The sequence below is a fragment of the Suricata suricatta genome, chromosome 4 (assembly GCF_006229205.1).
Source record: "Suricata suricatta isolate VVHF042 chromosome 4, meerkat_22Aug2017_6uvM2_HiC, whole genome shotgun sequence".
Lineage (NCBI taxonomy): Eukaryota > Metazoa > Chordata > Mammalia > Carnivora > Herpestidae > Suricata > Suricata suricatta.
In genome coordinates this window covers 101,160,313-101,176,100 of record NC_043703.1, presented here as the reverse complement: position 1 = coordinate 101,176,100, position 15,788 = coordinate 101,160,313, and the positions used below count along the sequence as shown (strand labels likewise).

General features: G+C 37.1%; 1 protein-coding gene across 3 annotated transcripts in view; it reads left to right on the top strand.

Moving 5' to 3' along the window:
- Positions 1–664: 664 nt before the first annotated feature.
- PNPT1 (polyribonucleotide nucleotidyltransferase 1) overlaps positions 665–15,788 on the top strand; it is a 44,482-nt gene continuing 29,358 nt past the window's right edge. For 2 of the 3 annotated variants that reach the window (XM_029937393.1, XM_029937391.1), the window contains exons 1-8: positions 665–829; positions 8,300–8,360; positions 8,962–9,036; positions 9,726–9,831; positions 10,817–10,866; positions 11,840–11,903; positions 11,996–12,043; positions 13,155–13,268. In XM_029937393.1, coding sequence (XP_029793253.1) covers positions 669–829; positions 8,300–8,360; positions 8,962–9,036; positions 9,726–9,831; positions 10,817–10,866; positions 11,840–11,903; positions 11,996–12,043; positions 13,155–13,268 — 679 coding nt within the window. In that variant the 5' untranslated portion in view covers positions 665–668. The remainder of the gene's footprint in view (positions 830–8,299; positions 8,361–8,961; positions 9,037–9,725; positions 9,832–10,816; positions 10,867–11,839; positions 11,904–11,995; positions 12,044–13,154; positions 13,269–15,788) is intronic. The other variant, XM_029937394.1, reaches the window with a different exon arrangement.

Genomic DNA, 15,788 nt, shown 5'->3' with positions numbered 1-15,788 from the left:
TTGCATTTAATAAAAGTTGGTTTAAAAAACATTAACATTGGATTAAAAGGGGCAGAGAAATGAACTGCTAAATATTAACAATGAAAATGAAGATCAATCACAAATGATGTTAAAGACATCTAAAATGATGATATATGTCAGTCAAGTGAAATTAACTTACTAGGAATAAATTAACATAATCCTTTGTAGTAATATTTGTGTGAAATTTATGAAGTAAAAACCAGGGCAGAGAAGGGGAGAGATCTCTTTCCATGGCCCACAACACAAATTCTGTAATTTCCAGTTCACAGAAGCCAAATAATAATGAGTTGTCTGGTGACTCTATTATTACTATATTTACTTATTAAACATTTACATTATTCCAGAACTTTTAAAAGTACAACACACACACACACACACACACACACACACACACACACACACACACACACACACACACACGGCATTATCTTTCACCGGCAGATACGCAATAGGAAAGACAAGGTGTCAAATTTGCGTTCAGATATGTTTGACCCTCTCTAGTCTTCGTAGGAAGCGGCCAAGAAATCCGCATCCCCCCCTTTCCCCGCCCCCAGGCACTACGGAAACGAAACTGCATCAGGCTCCGCCCCACCGTCTGCAGAGTGACCCAATCAGGGTGCAGCCCCGAGTGTCGCGTGCCGGGTGTCATGGCGGCTTGCAGGTGTTGCTGCTCGTGCCTGCGGCTTCGGCCGCTCGGCGGTGGTCCCCTCCGTCTGCCTGGGCGGGACCGGGCGCTCACCCAGTTGCAGGTGCGAGCACTATGGGGTGGCGCGGGGTTCCGAGCCGTGGCCGTGGACTTAGGCACTAGGTGAGTTCTCTGTCCTCTCATAAGGCATCCTGTCTAGCCAGCACATGTATATTCATCTCCCAGGCTAGGAATCTGCAAAGCATGTCTCATTTACCGCTCATTACCCCAAACCTAAATGCCAGATTTCCCTTTCCGGGTTTGGAGTCTGTCTCCTGGCACCCTCCCCTTTCCCTCGCTGTCTCAGCCTCCTGTCCTTTGCTTCTCCGTCTTGCCTTTTACCCTGTTCCGGCTTCCTTTCTCCAGCTTAATCTGTGTACTTGACTTTCATCTCCTTTATTTGATGGGACTCCTGGATTCGGGAGTGGGTAACACTCCACCTCGGTATAATGAGTTCACAGTGGATCCCTACATCATCCAGTCCAATTTATTGTCTAAATGAGTGGCCAGTATGACCCTGGGTAGGAAGGGAAGGAAAACGTTGGTTTATTGAACGCTAGTTTTGTGATACTCGCTTTTTAAACATGTAGTAAAGGTGCTACTACCCCCATTTTATAGTTAAAACAGGCTCAAAAAGAGTAACTTTCTCAGAGTCAACAAAGCCAATACTTTGAGAATGAGTGTATTTTATGCTTCTTTCCAAACGCATACTTTTACTTGGGGTCCGTCTGTCACAATTCACGTCTAAAATCGCTTTTTAAAAACGGATCCGTTTTGGAATAAATGAAATTGTTAATGCTTACTTTATATATCTATCTTTTTAATGTATACTTTAAAATTCTTGGACCCTCATACAAAAAGCTGAAAAATTTGCTTTTGATTACAGGTCTTGTTTCCTTACTGTATACTGAACAGGTTAACTTTTTTGTGGTAAAATGAGAAGATTGGTCTAGGTCAAGGGTCAAACTTTTTATGTAAGGGGCCAGATAGTAAATACTTTAGACTTTGAGAGCTGCATACTGTCATATATTTCTGTTTACAAACCTTTTAAAAATGTAAAAAAAAAAAATAGTGGAAAGGTTGTTACAGAATCAGGCTATAGTTCATCCCTAAACTAAAGCCTTTCCACCTCTGACATTCTGATATTTTGAGGGAGAGAATATCTCTTCCATTTTACAAGGACTTAACATTCTTTGAAGAAATGCCTCAGTGGGAGCACCTGAGGGGGGTCAGGTGTTTGAACATCACACTGTTGGTTTCTGCTCAGGTCATGATCCTAGGGTCATGGGATCGAGCCTGTTGCTGGGTATGGAGCCTCCCTGGGATTTTCTTGCCCTTTCTCTCTGCCCATCTTCCCTACGTGTGTGCACGCGCTCTCTTTCTCTCAAAATAAATAGATATAGATAGACAGATAGATAGATAGATAGATAAATACAGACAGGCAAGCCTCAAAGCATTTCATTCAACAGACACCTACTGTGTTCTATACAGACTCCTTTAACGGACATAAAAGCAACAGTATTAGTCCCTCCTTTTCAAATTCTCCATAACTAATCTGCTATAAATATTCATTTATTGGTCAGTCTGAAAGTTCTTTTTAACTATCATGTGTTGTAAAAACTAGATTCATAAATATCATGCCTGCTGGGTAAATCGGTTCCTTCATCTTTGTCTTATTTGTTTTTTGTAGCATTTATTAAATTTGACTATGTACCATTCACTTTATATTTGTTATCATGTGTATTTACAGTGCATTTCAACAAGCTTTTTTTAAGTGTTTATTTACTTTGAGAAGAAGTGTACGCACATGAGTTGGGGAAGGGGAGAGAGAACCCCAAGCAGGCTCCGCACTGTCTGTGCAGAGTCCAACACAGGGCTTGATCTCAGGAACCATGAGATCATGACCTGAGCTGAAATCAAGAGTTGGATGCTTAACTGAGTGGGCTACCCAGCTGCCCCACAGTCCAAGCTTTTATTGAGCATCAACTATATACAGGGCACTGTATACACAGTCTGATGAGGCAGTAAAATAAACATAGGTTTGGTGCTGGGAAAATCACTGTAGGAGAGGTTTGGATGGGGTGTCAAAGGAGAGCAAAGGTGTATTTTATTCCATTCTAAAGCTTGCCATGGATGGTGAATCTTGAGGAGCGAGAAGGAGGAAGAATTAGCAAGGAGAAAGTGGTATGTGCATTTACAGGGAGGTTAGAGAGTGCATTTGAGTAGCTACAAATAACTCATTGTGGATGACGCAAAAGGTAAAATGTGAATTTAGCATCAAAGGCCAGATGATATAAGCAGAGTCCACGTCTTAAAGATGTCTGTTTTAGTTTTGCATTACTGAATTTTTCTTGGTAGAAGTTGGAGCAAGGTGGTTACATTCCACATAATTCTGCAGATATTTCTAAAAATGTTCTAGAAGCATCTCTCCCCCTGGAGTTCTACTTCCTGTGGCAGCTGGCTCTCCTCTTCCCCTTCTCTTCCTCAGCTACCTTTTCCCCACCCTTCTCCCCACCAACAGAATCTCTTTGCTCATCCTAATCCTTTTTATTTATTTTTTCAAGTGTTTTTTAATTAGGTATTCTTTTTTTTAAAAAAGTTTTTTTAATGTTTACTTACTTTTGAGAGAGAGAGAGAGAGAGAGAGAGAGAGAGAGAAACAGAGTGTGATTGGAGGAGGGGCAGAGAGAGAGGGGGAGATGCAGAATCTGAGGCAGGCTTCAGGCTCTGAAGTGTCAGCACAGAGCCCAACGCGGGGCTCGAACCCATGAACTGTGAGATCATGACCTGAGCCGAAGTCAGATGCTTAACCAACTGAGTCGCATAGGCACCCCTTAATTAGGTATTCATTCACATTAAGTAAACATTCATATGTTTCAGCATTTTAAAGAGTTCAAAAATCTTCCCATGCCCAATAATTCCAGTCCCTAAAGGCCACTTGTGTTACCATTCTTGTATGTATCTGGAGATATTTTACACATAATATACTGGCAAGTAAGTTGATAAAAGGTAAAATCAACTATGAAGTATAAAAGTAATAAGTTTGCACTTTTGGTTTTGCAGAACCAAAAGTACATGAATAAAAAAAATTACATAGGTCAGTTAACACCAGCTGAGATCATGAGATATAATAAAAAAAAAATCACCTGGTTCTTTGTGTATTATAAATTGCACACACCTGGAAGAAAAATTGTTCAAATTAGGGAAATCATCAAGGCAGGAAGGACTCTAGGACTATCTGGTGTGTGGCCTAGGACCCCTAGTAGAGACTCTGGGTAGACCCCAGAGGGAACAAAGAAGGCAGGAAGATGTGATATTTGAATAAATATATAAATCCAAGCATTCACATATGAAAATATCTGGGGGTACTCCTGTTTGTTTTTCTCACTGATTGATTGAATTGGCTCCCGTTGTAAATAGGTTAGCTTTAGTTTCCTTGTCTCCACTTCCCTACCTGCTGATACAACTGGGAAACGCTGGTTCTTAGGAGGGGAGTGGGTCCTCTACTCCTTGCCTTGAGCTTTCTTCGTTTGTGTGCTCTCTTTAGTAACCTGCTAGTCCCTCCACAGGTGGGGCCATGTAACTGGTTTTCACCACCGAAACCTTATAGGAGGTGATGCAGGTTATCCACAAACTGATGTATTTATTTTATTCCAGTCATGCTTACCATTATTCATAGAGAACCCATGTTCTTTTTTCTTTCTTTTTTTTTTTTTAACTGTCTTTATTTTAGAGAGAGACAGACAGACAGACAGCATGAGCAGGGGAGGGTCAGAGAGAGAGGGAGACACAGAATCTGAAGCAGGCTCCAGGCTCTGAGCTAGCTGTCAGCACAGAGCCCAACGCAGGGCTCAAATCCACGAACCGTGAGATCATGACCTGGGCCAAAGTCGGACGCCCAACCAACCAAGCCACCCAGGCGCCCCGAGAACCCATGTTCTTAACCTCTGTTATCTACTGCCTTTTCTTGGTCCCATATGTCCCCATTAAAGAATAAAGACTTAACCATCACTGAAGATACTCAAAAGGATATGCCACTGTGGGCAATCTCGAAAACTGTGGGGCAAGAGCCCTATTAATGGAATAGAACTATAGCTTTCATAGCTCTTCTTCTCTGTCTTGGATCCACTTCAATTTATTTAAAGATACTCTCCTTCCTTTCACAGGGATCACTCAGGTATTTAGAATTCAGAATTTGCATTATCAGATGGAATGCCAATTCCTGGTAGGTCCTGAGAAATACTGGTAGCATATTATTCCAGGTTAAACAAAATTTCAAGACCCTGAATTTATATTTTACACATAAAACCTTAAAACCGATTTTAGCAGCAGGTTGGTGAGGCTCTGCTTAAGGCTACAGCGTGACTGACCCTAAGCATCTCATCCCCTCCACCTTCTATTCCAGCTCCAGCCTTCTCTCTGCATCTCATTATTCCATCTCTCAGGGTAAACCCATTTTATTGTAGGCTGTCATCACAACATCTGTGTTGAACAGTAATAGAAACCCAGCTAGAATTTCTCAAATATTTCTTGTGATTAAAATAAAAATCCTCATAGATTTTTAAACTGATAATACAAGTGTACATGCTTTTTTTGATTTTCATTTAACAAAATGAGTCTATCTGAATAGATAAATATGCTTTTCATGAACTCAGGATTCTGACAAAAGTGTTTAATGGGTAGAAATAGAGTGATCTCTTTATCCCTTTTATATGTAAAGTATAAGGGAGGACATGAGTGTGTGTGTGTGTGTGTGTGTGTGTGTGTGTGTGTGTGTGTGTTTATATTCAGCTCTGGAACCTGATAGAATGTGTCCTGAAACTGCCTTCATGGGACATCTTCTGTATCTTCAGGAGTCACTGAGTCGTTTTGGCTTCACAATACTCTTTTGATGAATTTTGGTTTCTTTGTCAAGTTTTGGTGATCTGTTTCAAGCCTTCAGTAACCGCTTTTTGTACTCTGCAGAAGCTGGGAAATAATGCTAATACTGCTTCTTTATTATATATAAAGACAGCTTTATTAAGATATTATTTACATGTTATACAATTTTCCCATTTAGAATGTACAATTCCATGGTTTTTAGTGTATTCACAGTTCTGCAGCCATCAGCACAATTTTAGAACATTTTCATCGCCCCCAAAAGAAACCTCAGACCCATTAACAGTAACTTTCCATTTCTCCCCCATACTCCATAGCCCCAGGCAACCACTGATCGACAGATTTTCTGCCTCTATGGATTTGCCTATTCTGAGCATTTCATATAAATAAATTATATGATGTGTGGTCTTTTGTGACTGCCTTCTTTCACTTACTATGTTTCCAAGGCACATCCATGTTGTTACATGTATCAATACTTCATTTTTTTAATGGCTGAATAATCTTCCATTATATGTATTAGACCAGATTTTGTTTGTTCATTCATTGGTTGACATATATTTGGATTGTTTCCATTTTGAAGCTATTATGAAAAATGCTGTGGCTATGAATGTTCATATGCAGATTTTTACATGGACATACAGGTCTTCTTCTCTTTTCTTTATTTTTTTAAATTTTTTTAATGTTTTTTACTTTTTTGAGAGGGCCTGAGTAGGGAGGGGTAGAAGGAGAGAGAGAATCTGAAGCAGGCTACAGGCTCTGAGCCGACAGCACAGAGCCCGAGGCGGAGCTCAGACTCACAGACCTTGAGACAATAACCTGAGCCAAAGTTAGATCCTCAACTAACTGAGCAACCCAGGTGCTCCTCTTTTTTCTTTTATCTATCTATCTATCTATCTATCTATTTATTTTGAGAGTGAAAAAGCACATACACAAGTGAGAGAAGGGAAGAGAGACAGGGGGACAGAGTATCTGAAGCAGGCTCCACACTGACAGCAGATAGCATGATGTGGGGCTTGAACTAAACAAGCCGTGAGACCATGACTTGAGCTGAAGTCAGACGCTTACAGGACTGAGCCACCCAGGAACCCACCCCCCCAAGTTTTCATTCTCTTGGTTATATTCCTTGGAGTAGAACTGCTGGGTCATATGGCACTTCTTTTTTTTTTTTTTTTAAGTAAATTATTTATTTTTGAGAGAGCGCGAGCAAGGAGGGTCAGAGAGAGAGGGAGATACAGAATCCGAAGCAGGCTCCAGGCTCTGAGCTGTCAGCACAGAGTCCAACACAGGGACTCGAATCCACAAACTGAGATCATGACCTGAGCCGAAGCTGGACACTTAACCAACTGAGCCACCCAGGGGCACTTCTGTGTTTAATGCCAGATTATTTCCCAACGGAGATGTATCATTTTACATTTCCATTAATACTGTATGAAGGTTCTAGTTTCTCCATATCCTCACCAGCACTTTTTATTGATCTGTTTTATTGTAACCATCCTTATAGATGTGAAGTCATTATCTCATTGTGGTTTTGATTTGCATTTCTCTGGTGGCTTACACTGTTGAGCATATTTTCATTTATATACTGGCTATTAGTAGATTTTCTTTGAATAGATTTGTATTCAAATCCTTTGCAATTTTAAAATTATGTTGCTGGTCTCTGTATTGAGTTGTAAGAATTTGTTACATATTCTAGGTACAAGTCCCTTACCAGATATACACTTTGTAAATACTGTCCTTTATTCTGTGGATTTTCTTTCACTTTCTTAATATCCTTTGAAACATGAATGTTTTTAATTTTGATAAGTTCTATTTATCTTTTTTTTCTTTTGTCACTTGTGCTTTTGATGTCATATATAAGAAGATGTTGGCTAATCCGAGTTAGCTCCAATGTGTTTTCCTAAGAATTTTATAGTTTTGATTTTTACATTTAGGTCTATACTCTGAGTTCATTTTTAATGTAGTATGAGGAAAGGGGTCCAGTTTATTAATTTGTTTGCATATAGATATCCAGTTGTCCCAGTGCCATCTGTTGAAAAGGTTATTCTCCACCCCCCCCCCCCATTGACTTGTCTTGGCACCATAATCAAACATGAAGGTCTTTGTAGGCAGTATTTAGGAAATATATTTTGTCCTGAAAGCATTGGAAGATATTTTAAAGGATTGTAGGGACACCTGGGTGGCTCAGTCGATTAAGCATCCGACTTTAGTGGTTCATGAGTCCAAGCCCTGTGTCTGGAGCCTGTTTCGGATTCTGTCTCCCTCCCTCTCTGCTCCTGCCCTGTTCATGCTCGCTCGCTCTCTCTTGCTCTCTCTCAAAAATAAATAAACATTAAAAAACTTTAATAAAATAAAGGATTGTACATGGGGAAATGATTCAGTTTGTGTGTTAAGAGTCTACTTTTATCAATAAGACAAAGGTTTTAAACAGGAATTAACATTTAGGAACACAGTTAGATTCTGCACCCCCAAAATACTTTATCTTTCATTCAGATTATTTTTGTGCCTTGGTTTCTATGATTTTCCTTAAGCAGCTTTTAAATTCCCCTACTACTTTTGATAATGATTGTGAATTCTATCTTTTTTTTGTTTGTTTTTTGCTGGGTGGGAGCCTGTGAGGCTTGGTTCTTCTATTAGAAATCTTAGATTATTTTATACTAAGCTGGAATTTGAACTGATGACCTAAGTCCTTTTGTATTGAATTTTTATTTTTAAACAGAAAGCTAGAAATATCCTCTGGAAAACTGGCCAGATTTGCAGATGGCTCTGCTGTAGTACAGGTAAAAAGTCCAGATTTTTAAAATTTTCATCTTAAAAATGGTTATGGAGACTGGTACTGACTATCTTTACAACGTCATGTAACTCCTTAGAATTGTGGTGCTGGAGGTCACTGCAAGGCAGACCACTTCTCGTTTCAGAGCCGTTCCAGAGAAGCAGGGGGTCAGAGGGCTGGGTGTATTAAATGACCTTTAAGATTTGTTCTAACCTTAGTGTTCTGTTTTATTCTATTAATAAATCCTGTAATGCTTTTCTAGAAATGTGATTTTACTTTTTTCTTTTAATAGTAATAATTGAGAAGTCTTTATGTATAGTCTAACTTTCTTCATAAAAAGTAGAAAATATGATTGGATGTAATTAAGCTATCAATAAGCCTTTTCTCCTTTTAGTTCTATTGCTTTTGCAAATCAGTGACTATTCTAAAACAGATCATGATCTTATAGAAGGGATCAAGGTTGGACTAGTTGTGATTAATTATTTTCATTATCATTGTGTCATGGAATAACAGTTCTCTTGAACTAGAGTAAGGATTCATTCAGTTGCTACTTATTTGTTAACGTCCTATATTTAAGGAATTTGCCAGTGTTGTTGTTTATGTTTAAGTCAGGTGACACTGCAGTGATGGTCACAGCGGTCAGTAAAACAAAACCTTCACCTTCCCAGTTCATGCCTTTGGTGGTAAGTATTTGCTGATCTATCTGAACAGTAATATGGCAGAAATGTAGAATTTGTAATATTTTTGTTTAGTGTCTAGTGAGTGCACAATGTAAACTGCACAGTAAAGGATTTTCCATAGTTGTTCAATACTGAGTCATTAAAAGAATTCAGACTGATTGCTTTATAACCAATTCTCATATTAGTAATAGGCATACTTTAGTATGTCCAGGTTGACAAGAACAGTGAAGTGCATTAATACTTCGATGATGAATAGCAATGAAGTCATTGCTTTCATAGGTTTCCCTTCAGTATGACTCTACAAATATGTTTGGTGAAGAGTAAAGAGTTCTTTAGGAGTTTATGGCTTCCTTCTGTTATGAAAATGGGAATGAAATTTTATTTAACAGGGTTAATACAAAAAAGGGAATCTTTGATTTAACAGAATAAGCCACTGTGGGAAGTAGTGAGGCTACATAGCCCTCTCACTGCTAAGTGGAGGGCTTTTTAAAAATTAATTTACTGAAATATTTCTATCAGGTTTCCCTTCCCAAAGAGATACAAAACACTAAAAGTAAATATTCTCCGTTCTTAATCTGGATCATATTGTTAGCAACCTCAGGGGAATTAGTATCTGAATAGTGGTTCTTGGGGAATAGTTGCCATAAAAAGGAGTCAAATGAACTTCATTTTTTTTTCCATTTCTACTTCAGGTTGACTACAGACAGAAGGCTGCTGCAGCAGGTAGAATTCCCACAAACTATCTTAGAAGAGAGATTGGATCTTCTGATAAGGAAATTCTTACAAGTCGAGTAATAGGTAAGATATTAATATAGAGACATTAACTCTCTCTGATGTGCCTGTGTTAGCATTTCTTCCATCTACATTCTATAGTTCCCTTCAGTTTTCTTCCATTACAGTAACACTGCCTGGAATTATTTACTTTCTGTGTCCCCTCACTCAGTGTGGGCTCCATGAAAGAAAATTTTGTTTATTTACTGTTGAATCCTAGGTACTTAGTATACCTGTATACTAGTATACCTGGCACAAAATAGGCATTCAATAAATTAGTATACTCAGCATACCTAGCACAAAATAGGCATTCAATAAATATAGGTTGACGAAATGAATGAATCTCTGTTGACAATATAAATTCTATGCCTCTACTGCGCTATTTTTCATTTTCATATTCAGCATAGTAATTCCTGAAAGCACTGTATTCATCAACTCCTGAAATGTGCCTGTAATCTTTCAAATCTTTGACCTCCTTAAATATCATGGGATCATTTGAGTTTATAGCTCTTCTACAACAGAACTATACATGCAGAGCATGTACATGTGTATATGTACGTGCATTCTTCAGACACAAAATACCAAGGAAAGATTTTCTTTTGGTCTGCTGCTGGCCTTAAGTCCCTTTTCCTCTGCTTTTATATATATATATGTATGTGTGTATATATATATATATATATACACACACATATATATGTGTGTGTGTGTGTGTGTGTGTATATATATATATATGACTGATACCTTTGGAACCAGAATGAAAAGTTGCTCCCCAATTTTAGACTTGGTGCTCCAGTCCTGCTAGTTCTTTGTCATTAAGGCATGGTATAGATTAATTGAAGCACTGACATTATTCCATGACCCTCTCAGTAAATCAGTCCAAGAAAATTTTTTTTTAACATATGGAACAGCTAGCTATATTATTTTTCAGTCTGGTGTTTAATGGGGGAAAAGGTTGAATTATAAAGCAACTTTTGTTGGTACTATTTAGTTTCTCTTCTTTTTCTTTTGGCAGATCGTTCAATTAGACCTCTCTTTCCAGCTGGCTACTTTTATGATACACAGGTAGATTCTGCTTTAGGTTTGTTTCCAGATTAATTAAAAATTATGTAATGAATCTCTATACTACTACTTAGGCTAAACATTAGAGAACAAAATAAGAATTTTTTGTGATGCTGCTATTTTACATTGTTTTTTTAAAAACATACTAATAATTTTAAAAATTAATATTTATTCAATGTCAATTTGAGTTGCTACCGAATTATGAGTAGGAGTTAGCCAACCTAGGAGTGTGGAAAAAGCATTCTGAGCAATGGGATGGGAAGCACAAAAGCCCTAACGAAGGAAACAGGGTTTGGAGAGAAAGTTTATAGCTACTGAGAAGAGTGGGGACAGATCAGGCTGGGACCTGTAAGTCAGATTAGTGTCAGAGGCTAGGATAGTCAATACAACTAGTCTTTACTACCTATTTTTATTGGGTCCTCTTAACTTCTACTTCATTATATTTTAATATTTTGTGAATATTATTCTCTTTCAGAAAAATGATCGATTTACTTTAACATTTATTTGACAAAAATAAATATGCTTTGCAAATATGCCTCAAGAAGTTTTCTCTCTTTTTAAGTTGTTTTCTTAAGTATATGACATAGGCATATTATTGCAGTGTAAAGTAATTCACTCGTTTGTTTTGTTTATGCTTGTTAACAGAAAATAATATTTTTATGTAATGGAAATAGTTAACATTTACTGAATATTTTCAACATGCCCAGGATTGTAAATGCTTTACAAATAATATTTCCTTTAATTTTCAGAATATCTTTTAGGATGGTGCTACTATCTTTCCCTTTTAAATAAAAGGAAACTTCTAAGGCTTAAGTAATTTGCCATAGTCAAGCATGTAGTTAAATGATAGCCAGAAATAAGAGTTTGACTATCACATAGTGATCTTTATTTTAGTCCAAGATATTAACAAAAATGATAATCCTCCTAATCAAGTAGTTTTTTTTTTAAATGCTTTAAATTTTTTCCTTGATACCAGGTACTTTGTAATCTGTTAGCAGTAGATGGTGTTAATGAACCTGATGTTCTAGCAATTAATGGTGGTAAGTTTAAAAATTGAGATTAAAATTATCACTTTCTTAAAGGTATGAAAATTTTTATTTCAGTTCTTATTTTCTTTTTTTGTTTGTTTAAGCTTCTGTAGCCCTCTCATTATCAGATATTCCTTGGAATGGACCAATTGGTAAGTTCGGATTTGAAAATGAGAAACATGATTTTTTCAGGAAATACTAGTGAGCATGCTATAGCAAAGGGTATAGATTATTGCCTCTGATTTGTTATCTCTCAGGGAGTTTAGTTAGATGACTTCCTTTTTTTTTTTTTTTTTTTTTTTTAACTTTTCTTCATTTTAAGAGACACAGAGTGTGACCAGTTAAGAGGCGGGGAGGGAGAGAGACACAGAATCTGAAGCAGGCTCCAGGCACTGAACTGTCAGCACAGAGCCCAACGCAGGCATGAGATCATGACCTGAGCAGAAGTCAGATTTAACCGATTGAGCCACCCAGGTGCCCCTAGTTAGATGATCTTCCTAAGACTCCTTTTAGCTTTTTGAGATATTTTCATCCTTGCCCTGAGTTTTGTTTCTGATAGCAATAGGTTATATGACTTCTATGTTCTTAGGTACTTTGACTTCTTAGTTACCTCCTATGTTTAAGGACTTTTTGCAGGGGAATAGGAAATTGTTAGCATACATAGTCTTTCAGGATAAAACACATGTTTGTAACTTAGTGAGTCTTATAAGTGGTATTCATGCAATATAAAAATGGCTCATCACGTAAATAATTTTTTAATATCCTAAATGCCACATACTAAGCTAAGAACTGAAGGAATATGCACAATTATTGCATTCAGTGTAAGTAGGGAAAACAGTTATTTATAAACCGTACTATATAGGTATAGTAAAAATGGTAAGAAAATGATAGAAAAGGGTGGGTTTAATCTTGCGAAGTTAGGTTGTCAAGGAGGGCTTTTCAGAGTACTCACCGTTAAAGCTGAACCTTAGTAGGATCAGATGGTAAGCATTTGCCTTAGAGAAAGTACAGTCAAGCCCAAGAAAAGAGCATCAATATAATCTCAGAGGTATGGAAGAAATAGTATATTTGAGGAACTCAGAGTGTTCCAGTGAGGCCAGAAGGTCAGGTGGGGTAAGCTCTTCTGTGGGCCTTAAATACCATGGTAGAAATACGGATTTTATTGTAGTCACAATTAAAGATAGGGATTGAAGCTATCACTGAAATAATATCTTGAAAACTGAGGTTTTATTACAAAACCGCCTGTATTTTGATATATTTTAGGGGCAGTGCGAGTAGGAATGATTGATGGAGAGTGTGTTGTTAATCCAACACGGAAAGAAATGTCTTCCAGTACTTTAAATTTAGTGGTTGCTGGAGCACCAAAAAGTCAAATTGGTGAGTAATTTAAGTACTACATTTATTCTGGATTTTACTTATAAATTCTGGCTCCTTAAAAATGCATTTATATTCTTTTGTGTATGTGTGTCATGTCAGTTAGCCATAAAGATTTATGTTCTGTTTTATTGCTGCCCTGTTGTGGTAGTGCTTTTGCTATGTATCAAACAATACCTAAAATTCTAGAATGTTATACAAGTTTAATTGAAAATGTACAAAAAGTTTTATTTATCAAGATAATTCTGGTAATTATTTTTAGACTAATACACTAGTCTAAAAATTAAATTACTAAATCTGTTATTAAATTGTTTTATTAGTTTAAATATGTTAATGTAGCTAATTGATCATTCAAAACCTGTTTACTGTCCACTGAGAAAGAGGTGATCTATTTCCAGTAGGTGGAAAACTAATAAAGAAGAAATGCACTGGCCATAGGTTACCCTCGCTCCTTGTAACAAAAATGTCAAAATTGTATGAATGAAAATTGGCCTCATTCTGTTGATGGAGAATTGGCTTCCACAGTCAAAATAACCTGTACTTGAAAGCCAGCAGCTGCACACAGTTAACTGTGTGACCTTGGACAAATTAATTAAGGTCTCATATCAGTTTATTCTATTGTGTGATATTTGATATCTGGGACTTTTTGACATGAGATCTTCTGATGTGGGAATATTTTGATGATATGTAAACTGTTGAGCTTTTAGTACTTTTTTGTACAATTAACATGTGAAACACCTCATTTCCAGCTTCTTTTGGAATACTAGTCAGTAATGGAGATGGAATCTAGTACTATATGTTAGATAAACACATATAATAGGAGTTGGATGTTATCTACATATTAGTTAGGGATTGTGTTGGTAAAATAAATAATGAGTGGGTTCAGGACAGTTATAGTGGCTCCATGATATCTTAAGAAATCTAGATTCCTTCCAGTTTTCTGCTCTGCTATCATGCAAGGTGTGCATCTTCATGCGTATGAACTGGCTACTGGAGCACTGACCAACTTATCTGATTTATAGGCAGCAGGAAGAGAAAGGAGGAGAATAACAAAAAGGTGTATGCCAGCTGAGTAAGAGAAGCCACCTTCCCTTTCAAGGAGCTTTCCTAGATTCCCCACATAGCAGTTTTCACTTGTAGCACACTAGGCAGAACCGTAACACATGACTGCATCCTTGTCTATAGGGGAAGCAAAAAAATAGTTTTGGATTCTACCTCCAGAAGGTGATGAGATTCATACTGTAGGGAACTCTCACAATGTAGAGAGAATGTTGCAAAGATTTGGGGAAGCCATGAATAACACAGGGTCCTTAAATATTTGAGCATTTCAGAAGGGGCCTTGAGCAAAGTGTTAGTTTACTGTCTAAATGTAACTTGGTCTGCATCTGAAACTTTTGCTTAAAGTTATAGTGTTACTTAGTTTCATTTAGTAAATTGATTTGGCTTTTTTATAGGGTTGTTGTGAAGATTAGAGTCAGGATTTGTAAAGTGCCTGACATAATATCTAGTACCTAGTAGGCAGCCTAGTCATACCTGCTGTTATCATTCAGACACAGAAATAAACTTGCTTCAAAATAGTCATATATGTATAGCCTTTACCTACTTTAGACTTGGAACTCCACTGATTTTATGTAGATGTTGAAGAAATGAACTGGGCATCTTTATTGCATCTATAGCATGCTGTAGAAACCTCAGAGGCAACCTCTACTTGTTCTTCTTACCTCTTGCTCTCCAGATGGATTGCTGTCTTGCAGTCTAGAGACTGCATAAACCATCAGAAAGTTATCTTGAGTAACTAGAAGGAGACTGAGAGTGATTCAGAAGCAACCTCTAAAGAGACTGGCTTCAGAAATTACCAGCGTCCATCATTTTCTCCATGAAGATATTCAGCCAGTTCTCTACTTTGATAACAGTGTGCCAAATACACATTTTACTTCATGTTCATGTGTTAAAGTTAATTAATACTGGGCCCAAGTCATGGAACTTCTGGTATACAAAAATAAAGAAAAGTGATTAATTACTGCCATTCCATTATTTAAAAATTTAGTAATCCAAATCTTTAAAGCATGACCTTATAGAGGAAGAATAATTCTTTTGTGCTGTTAGCAGCCGATGACTTCAGTAGCCATCATTCTATACATTCTGCTTGCTTTCAACTGGTACACTTAATATCACTCATCTTTCTGTGTGTGCTAGGATATAATTTAGGAAAAAATATACTAGTAACAATTTTTAAGAAGAAATTTATATCTAAAATTCATAGTTTTCAATTAACCTCAAAAATCTTTAATCTTCAACTACTGAAAACATTTAAAAGTAGTAGAGCAAGCATTTTTGTGTATACTTATAGGCTCTGTGTGGCACTGCTGTCCAGTAGAACTCTACAATGAAGTAAATGTTTTATATCTCAGTATGTGGCAATTGAGTATCTGAAATGTGGCTAGAATGGCTAAGGAACTAGGTTTCAAATTTTATATAATTTATTCAAATGCAGATAATCATATGGAGCTAGTAACTGCTACA